The sequence below is a fragment of the Haliotis rubra genome, unplaced genomic scaffold (genome assembly GCF_003918875.1).
Source record: "Haliotis rubra isolate DU_JTF1 unplaced genomic scaffold, ASM391887v1 Scf45, whole genome shotgun sequence".
Taxonomy (NCBI): Eukaryota; Metazoa; Mollusca; class Gastropoda; order Lepetellida; family Haliotidae; genus Haliotis; species Haliotis rubra.
This window is the reverse complement of record NW_025767135.1, coordinates 362,055-371,610: the sequence shown is the minus strand read 5'-3', so window position 1 is coordinate 371,610 and position 9,556 is coordinate 362,055. Positions and strand designations below refer to the sequence as shown.

The window sequence follows — 9,556 nt, the reverse complement described above, 5'->3', positions numbered from 1 at the left end:
TTATAAAATAACTTTATTTATTATTAGGTCTTGTTTTAGTCACGATATGGATAAAATATTACCGGTGTGACTCTAAGTTTAACTCACTCACTCAAAATGGATCTGTGTCTATGAACAAGTCAGCGAATCACAGAGATGAGTTCACACTTGAATACATACGCTTGAATGAAGTTTATGGCGTTGAGTAGAGCCAACGTCAGCAATATGTCAACTATATCACGTCAACGTATAAATACATATTGAGACGAACCTAGACTGGTGATAGATATCATGAGCATCGATCGGCTTACGGTAACACGACCAAATCAGCCCCTGAAGCACGGGCTGGAATTGATCTTCAGCAACCATACGCTCGTACTTGTCATGAAACCGGTATCGGGTGGTCTGAGTCGCTGACTTGGTTGAAACATGTCACCGCGTCCGAATGACGTAGATCGATGTTCATGATGTAAGTCACAAGGTTATTTGGTCCCGATTTGTTTACTTACAGTCCGTCTGTCGTCTTATAGATGGAATATTACTGAATGTTGCTTTATAAAATATACACAAACACAAATTACAAGCGTGACCACCTGAGACAATCACATGACTCCCTGGAATCCCACGTGTCACATAAGTCACAGATGGTCATGACTGATGTACAACAAGGACGAGCTGACTCCAAAATTAGAAATTGAGATAATACGGAACTGTATTTTCTTTCTTATTGTCAGGAAAGTACCGCGACTTTCTGGTCGTCAATACCTATGTTGTCGGATCCAGTGTTTAACATCTGCGTGGCACCTTGTCATATGTGATGGATCCCGTGAAGGTCCGATTTAGAATTGGTCTTCAGTAACCCATGCTTGTCGCAAAGGCGACTAACGGAATCTGGTGATCAGGCTCGCTGACTTGGTTGACATATGTCATCGTATCCCAACTGCGTTGATCGATGCTTATGGTCGTGATTGTCACTGGATTGTCTGGTCGAGACTCGATTATTTACAGACCGCCACCACATAGCTGATAGCACGGCGTTAAAGAACAAACAAACAAATAATACTTGGTGGAGACACCTACAAATCAGGGGCCCGATCCACAAAACGTTCGTAAGACTATGATAAACTATAGAGTTACGACAGGTCGTAATGTTACGAACGCGTTGTGGATCGGGACTAAAATCATGCAATCGTACATTCTGCCCGCGGAATCAAACCAGAATCTTCAACTTTACAAAAAAAACGTCTTAGGAGTGAGCCTACCCTCCTGCCAAATCCATTAACGCATGGAGTGATACCAATGCTGATATGTTTTCAGATTTACGCACTGTTCCTGTCAGCTACGTCGCTTGCGGCAGCTGGCGAGTGTCTCATATATGGTGGCTGATTAGGGCAATCGCTTTCTCGCCTTAAAATTCGGAGGGGAGAAAGCGCGATATCACGAGACGGATACTTTGATATGCATTACTAAGTACCATTTTACTTTGATAATTACTGTAGTGTCAGATCAACAAGTGTCAGATCAACGATCCTGTGTCTAAAGAGACAATCAATGCCTTTCATGTTAACACTTCTCAAACAAATGTATATTTGGATAGTATTGGCTTTTGTATAAACCCTTCATAGAACTAGCGTATCTACCAGATCGATGATCAGGAAATGACCAGAGGAACTCAAATCAGACTCAATGTCATTCGTGCCGTGTTAATAACGCCCAAATTGGATTAATCAACCAGTGGAAAGGGAAACGCAGTGACGGACAATGACATCCACGAATCATGTATCTTGCTAATGGTGAAGCTCTGATATATTGCCCGCTGCACGTTTTTGCATCGGAGTGGCAATACGGTCGCTGGCATCATGAATGACCATGAAACATTGGTTGCACTGGATTGGTTGGTTTGTTGTTTAACGCCGCACTCAGCATTATTCCAGCTATATGGCGGTTGTCTGTAAATAATCGAGTCTGGACCACACAATCCAGTGATCAACAGCATAAGCATCGATCTATTGGGATACGATGACATGTGTGAACCACGTCAGCGAGCCTGACAACCTGATCCCATTAGTCGCCTCTTACGCCTCTGTTTTGAATGGCCTTAGAGTGAGTGAGTTTAGTTTTACGCTGATTTTAGCAATATTCCAGCAATATCAAGGCGGGGGACACCACAAGTGGGCTTCACACATAAAACCCATGTGGGAAATCGAACCCGGGTCTTCAGCGTGACGAGCCGCGCTGTAGCCACTAGGCTACCCCACCGCCCCCTTAGACATTGGTCACCCTGGCCTAGTCTGTCTCACAGTCCCTGAACCAAATTATTTTCCCTACTGCCAAGCCCTCTCTGCAGTGCTAAAGCCCTAAATAAAGCAAGTCTAGATTTCCTCAGGTTCAGGAATCTGAATCTCTGGTCTCCCTGGGGCTCCTTTTCAATATAAATGGGCTTGTTTGTTACCATCAAAATTATATATATTCAGAGACTAAGCCTTAGTCTAACCCTGGCCGTACAACCTATGTAAACAAAGGATCCCTACGCAAATCGAAATAGTGTTACATGTTTTAGGATATTTTCTCAGTGAAACTAAACCATTCTATCAAAGATGTTTAATTAGATGTGTAGACTCGTCAAAAATTAAAGAGTTAAGAAATATATAGATTATATCGTCACATCTTTCTGGCCTGTGGCAGAGGTACTATGCTGGCTTGCCGCATGGAACTCTGGGTAGGAGAGTGTCACCGACTAGTGCACGATTGAAGGATATGCCCGAATTGATCATGTGTAAATGAGAAGAACTACCGTAATCTATGGTTATAACGAACTCAAAGGACATCTAATTTTTCTTCGTTATAACAGTAGTTTGATATAGGCATTATTCGACTAAAATACACAGCAAGTGAGGCCCAAGACAGCTCGTTATATCCGTCAGTTGTTTAGCAGTTGTGATACACGTTGTATACTATATCTGCTGAGTCGATTAGTACTTATTGTGTCAAGATTTGTATATGCTGATGCTGATACGCAGAATACAGTAAACTACGTGATAAAAACTCTTATAACGAACTGACATAAATCAAGGACGGATATCACGAACTTTGTTTTGGTGCCGGCCACTTGCATTATATTTTAGTCGAAATGCGTATAAAGAACCTTAGTTATAGCGAACAAACATCTTTAGGTTCGACATAACCGTAGTTTACTATGTTTACTATGATTCCATCAGTAACGCTAACGTCGATTTATATTGGTAAAATGCTCTGGTATTGAGACCTGGCACTTTAAAACCTGCCGGACTTAGAAGGTATACTCACGACTGACGGTGACTCATTGTTAAACAAACAAGATATTGTTATTCAATAGGTAGTATTTGATAACTGTCTCATAGTTGTGATCTGACCACAGGTTTGCAGTGTTTCGTGTTCCCAGACTAGTAACGGTTTCATACCGTTTGTATTTCTGGGTCGAATCCAATTTTCAAGTATATACTTATATTTTGCATTGCAGTTCACTTAATAATCATCCTGCGAACGTCTGATAAAAACAGTAACGTAATCTTTTATAGGAAAGATCTCTTGGTTTTCAAAATTGGTACCTTCTAAAAATATACACAAAGCAGTGCCTGAAATGCCCAGTTTTCACCATCCTCACAAACAGATTTCTGTGAGTATCAAGGGCAAAATAACTGTGAAATATATATTAAATGACCACTAAACATAAGGGCAAGCATGCCCCGCCCTAGTCTCTCTCACAGTCCCTGAACCGCATTATTTTCTCTACCGCCCAGCCCTTTTTGCCAAAAAACCCCAAATGAAGCAAGTCTAGATTTGCTCATTTTCTGAATCTCCTTTTCACTGGTGCTCATGTTCAATTTACCCGTGAAGGTCCTTCAGTAACCCATGCTTGTCGTAAAAGGCTTGGTTGACACATGTCATCGGTTCCCAATTGCGCAGATCGATTCTCATGCTGTTGATCACTGGATTGTCTGGTCCAGACTCGATTATTTACAGACCACCGCCATATAGCTTGAATATTGCTGACTGCGGCGTAAAACTCACTTCACTCATTCATTTTCAATTTAAAAGGAATTATCTGTTTCTATCAAAATGATATATTCAGAGATAAAACGTCAGTCTTGCCTACCGATAGCACCGCCATTCACACTATTTGAATGAACAAGTCAGTATCTAAACCCGACGTCGCACCGTATTCCTGCCTTGTTACGAGTCCTGAAATCAAACCAGACAATTAAGTGATCGATGGACCAGTTAATCCAGCATATTTTGAATTACGACTGTGTAGATGTGCAGAGATTCCGCTGATTAAAGGAAAGAAAACGTATAGGAAAAGAATTGTTTAATACAAAACAGTGTGGGAGAGGGGTCGTCAGTATTAATGCCTCGGACCAAACATTTCTTTACGAGTTCACTCAGCATAGATAAATATATACTACAGAGCTTATGATGGAACTCGGGGGCTTCAGTCAACAAGCAGAAACATCAACTCTGGTCAACTATATTGCATTTTTAAGTTATAAGTGAAAATTATGACGAAGATATTCTAATCTCTACCATGGCTAATATAGGATATAGTACACCATGGGCACTTTTTGACTAATTGCAATGATTGACCCTGGTCAGTGAAGACTGTGAATGCATTCTTACCATTCAATTACTATGAAGAAGTTTATCAGAAACCGTATAACTCCTCATTAGCGCCAATTCCCCACTACAAATATGGGGTTCGAAATATGTCATGCACCACCGGGGATACTGGCGACATAGTGTTAACTTGGTTCGAAGCATGCGTATTAAGAGTTTCATAATCTCTTTAGTTTGAGTGAGTATGGTTTTACGACGCTTAAAGCAATATTCCAGCAATATCACGGCGGGGGTCCAGAACTCCGTCCTTTGAAACGAAGAGTGATGATATGATAATATTAAGGTATTTTAGAGTCGTTGTCACCAAGGGTAAATGTTGGACAACGATGAATGTGACCCCTGAGTAACGAGGATAGTTCCGGACATGGCAAAATGTAGCGACATAGTCAGTGAATTCTCTGAACATGATCACGTGGTAATAGGTATGGACAATATGGAGGACACATGTTAAGGTGTAACATTATGTGAGAAGAAAGCCATACTTTCTAAAAATACCCTTAAATACTGAATATTATTATTCATTATTACAAATAAGTATAGTACTGGAGAATTCGAACTTAGAAAAAAAAATTAAATTAGGTAATAAATTGTGTTTTTTGTATTGGTTAAAGGAGTGAGTGAGTGAGTATGGTTTTACGCCGTTTTTTTAGCAATATTCCAGCAATATCACGGCGGGGGACACCAGAAATGGGCTTCACACATTGTACCCATGTGGGGAATCGAACCCGGGTCTTCGGCGTGACGAGCGAACGCTTTAACCACGAGGCTACCCCACCGCCCCATTGGTTAAAAGAATGGATTTATGTTTGTTAATCGGAGTGATGAGAAAAGAGTGAGTGAGTTAGTTGGTTTGTTGTTTATCGCCACACTCAGCAATATTCCAGCTATATGGCGGCGGTCTGTAAATAATCGAGTTTGGACTAGACAATCCAGTGATCAATATCATGAGCATTGATCTACGCAACTGGGATACGATGACATGTGTCAACCAAGTCAGCGAGCCTGACCATCCGATCACGTTAGTTGCCTCTTACGACAAGCATGGGTTACTGAAGATCAATTCTAACCCGGAAGTAGTATGACATATGACATGTTATACTCTGACAACTGTAACACGTGTATGACAAAATCCTCTGACAATGTGACGGTATGGAAGGTTATTGCACTACAGTGAGGTGTAAGGCCATTTGTTAGGGGAACATGCATGTGCTCATATTTAAATATGTGCATTATTGTGAAACATAATCTCGTGGCTAAACCTTGCGGGATGATATATCACTGTGACGACGTGACACGTGACATACGAATAACGCCTGTATGCAGTCTGAAAGATGGAAGGGTTGGGAGTTCTTCAGAAGAAGACCAACAAATCAAAAAACATGTTCTTCCGAATTGAACAGGTTGTCTTGTTTCAGTTGTATAGAGAACACTTTCTGTAGTCACCCATCATGGCGGACCACACAGTGATTTCACCAACGCAGCCCTATTTATGTAGACGTTGTCATTCGACGCCACATCAGAGGGAAAGACTCCCGTCACTGTTAATAAACACAGACCATATTGTTAATCACACACAGAAACCAGAACCGGATCCCGCTAACGAGCCATCATAAAGCTCCCGTTGGCCTATATCTTGTCACAACACACTACAACACCACCGTCCATCACAACACACTACAACACCACCGTCCATCTCCACTGATTAAACTTCATCGACGGTGTAGGCCGTGTGTCAGCCACAGTGGTCGGGATAAGCTTATGGCTGCACACCCAATCCTTGTCTCAGCCACAATGGCGTGTGGGGAGTACTGATGCTCCAACCACACGCAATCCACAAGTACTTCCAGTATTAAGCTCATACCCGTTAATTCAGACCTAGCTACATCGTGTCCACGAACACTGGCCAGACCGCGAGAACAGAAGGTCAATATCTTGAGGTTTATGGTAGTGTCCGACACACGGAGGTTAGGTTTCATCAACAACAGAGATCACTGTTAGACTATAGTTTTACATACTTAATCTGCCTTGTTTCCACGCTTGGACTTGTATTTGTATCCGAACCCAGCTTCCAAGACCAGCCAGTACATGTATCTCTGCTGATTCACCACCCTGATAAAGATGCTTTCCGGCTGTAAGCCAATACGGTTCCATCGATGTCCATCTGAACGTACTTCATGGCAGTGACGAACGTATCTTGATCCCTTGTGAATATCCGCTAATATCAACGTGTCAGTATGTTCATGCTCGTTTCTAGATATGCTGTTTCTAGATTCCGCGTTCCAGCATTTGACGTATCCAACGTATCAAACCAAGTACTTAGATTTCCATGCACGAAACCATTTTTTAGCGCAAGCAACTTTTCAAATCACGTTCATGCAATGTAGAGATTTCCCATACCGTAATGATTACTAGTACAAAGAATTTTGTGTCTCGACACCACCTTCAGTGTGACATTTCTGATAAGGTGTCGCAATGAAGACATTCATTAGGCTGTTGGGCTAGTGAAGGATATAATGAGGTATAGGATTCAGTATTGCACACTACTGTTATATGTGGTTCTCTATAACAGCTGGTAATTGCCCAGCCTTGGAAACATTCTGAAGCCAGCCTATTCGTGACATTCACCACACTATATCTTGCTGTTATTTGCCACATATTGTATTTTGGCATTACTCTTTGGTTGACGGTTCCACTCTTCCTGAAAACTTCCACTAACTCACCAGGTTCGCGAAGACGCTTAAGAAGGCACAACAGCTGAATGTTTCTACATGCATGCTTTGAAGTCAAGGTATTCACATGTACGAGGTGACTTCACACATGACATAGTATGTACAGATTATTGTCATGCAAACACCTACATGTCAGATGACATGTTCAGCCTCACGACGCCAGAGAATATGCATTAATCGCACGACTTCCAGAACATCACGAAGCGACCTGTCCTTAACACGGACTTGCAACCTTCGCTTTGATGAACCACGCACAGATCAGACAATACGCCGTGAACTCATGACATAGATTTCAGATTCTAGTCATTAATCTCATGAGCGCTAGATTAGCCTCTGTTTATTAATCACGCTGCAAAAGGGTTGGACATTACGAGTTAGACTCCTTAAACTGACAGCTGAGTCCATTTGTGTTTGTCTAATGGCGATGCAGGTGTGTTTATGTGTAATGGTGTCATTTGCATAAGCACCAAGATTTCTTCACAACTGATGCGATTCCTCGACGTTGTCAAATGCCCTATTTTCTGTACCTCTCGATCCATTCATTTCATGAAAATAGATCTGCCTACCTTCCCGACCCCCTCTCGGGACCTCATAAAGTCCAGGAACCCCACCCTTAAAATAATTAGCGTTGGGTTCCGTCAAACGCCTCTGGGACTGAGGGGGAAAGTAAAACACTGCCGGGTTGTCCATTGCGTTTTCATACGACCGCCTTCTCTGGTAGTATCTGGCATCAGGCATTGGGTTGTCATGGTGACGTCGGCCATGTACCCTCGCGTAGTCAGGGGGATGGACCATGTAATCGTTGCTGACTACCGAGGGATGAGTGCTTGCGGCTGCATAAAAGTCGTACGCATCGTCGCCTAATGTTCTCACGATGACGTTGGAGCCGAATGAACTGCGTCTGTAGTTGAAGATCTCCGGCGCTGCCAGGTCACCGTACTGCGAGGCACTACGAGGTCGACTCAACGACGCGGCTGATGTTGATGTGGTCAAGGAGCAAGCCACTGCGGCTGCGCGGTGGGCTGCTATCCGCTCCTTAATCTTCTTCCGATCTCTGAAATGAGGGATACTATTTTTTTTAAACATTTAACGTTTTGAAAAATCAAGTTATTATTCAGACATGTTATAAAAGGACACACCTGTCTCAAACAGTTATCGATGAGTCTGTGGTAAAGAAAATCACAGTGTTCTGACCATGATGATATTTGGATGAGGTTAGTGCGAGTGAGTGATTTAACAATACTTTAATTAACATTTTAATCATATATTGGCGCCTAAGCCATTTTGGGGAGGAAAGCCCGAAGTGACGCAAAAAATAATAGCGCCATAGGACGGCCATGGTACCAACATTATCTGATCGTTTCTTGGAGCAAACCTAAGACCAGCGGATCCTCACATACTTAAGGGACGCAACTCTGTACCGCGAACTGTAGCGCCTTAACCCATACGGATTTCCTTGAGTATCGCAAAATATGACAAGCACTTGCCTTGAAATCTTTGTTAGATAACGTCAGAAAGATACAAGGAGTTTGTGAATGAGTATGAGTTTATGCCGCGGAAAAACTGAACGCGGGTCTTCGGTGCGACGAGGAAACACTTTAACCACAAGCCTTAACATCGTCCCCATTAACGTCTCCGTTACCTTGAGTGAGTGAGTTTTACGCCGCTTTTAGCAATATTCCAACAATATCATGGCGGGGGACACAGAAATGGACTTCACACATTGCAATCGAACCCGGGTTTTCGGCGTGTCGAGAGAACACTTTAACCACTAGGCTACACCAATAGTCCCCGTTACTTTGAGATAGTGTAATAACACAGGGTGGAATCCCTGTCCACACGAAATGTGGAGTTGCCCCAAGAGCAACTCCATTTCCTCGCTGGACAGTGAAAACAGAACACGTGGTGCAAGAGTTATGGTAAGTTTCCCTCGCATTTTCAATATTTTGCAAGTATATCAGGTTTTGCCATTTGGCAGAGGGGTCTAGAAAGTTACAGATCTGTCTGTAATAGCTTGACACCCTCTATATTTATTACAATTGCGCGTTAGGCGAGGGTACCCTCCTGAGTGTCGAAATGCTCGCGGACACGCCGTGATGTAACTGTAATGCTGTTTAACTCAGTCCCCCATACTGCAGGCAATACTATCTATTCACAGCAAACTACGTGAAACTTAAAACAATGAACCCGTGAAG

The 9,556-nt window shown here is 42.5% G+C and overlaps 1 protein-coding gene and 1 long non-coding RNA gene across 2 annotated transcripts in view; both read right to left on the bottom strand.

Moving 5' to 3' along the window:
- Nucleotides 1-4,310: 4,310 nt before the first annotated feature.
- Nucleotides 4,311-5,214, bottom strand: LOC124289864. The gene is made up of 2 exons (XR_006901775.1): nt 4,636-5,214; nt 4,311-4,603 (listed from the first exon to the last, which is right to left on the bottom strand). It is a non-coding gene; the product is annotated as an uncharacterized LOC124289864 (long non-coding RNA).
- A 420-nt stretch (nt 5,215-5,634) lies between these two features.
- Nucleotides 5,635-9,556, bottom strand: part of LOC124289861 — a 36,180-nt gene continuing 32,258 nt past the window's right edge. The window contains exon 3 of the mRNA XM_046726539.1: nt 5,635-8,415. Within this exon, the coding sequence (XP_046582495.1) occupies nt 7,839-8,415 (577 nt within the window). The 3' untranslated portion in view covers nt 5,635-7,838. The remainder of the gene's footprint in view (nt 8,416-9,556) is intronic.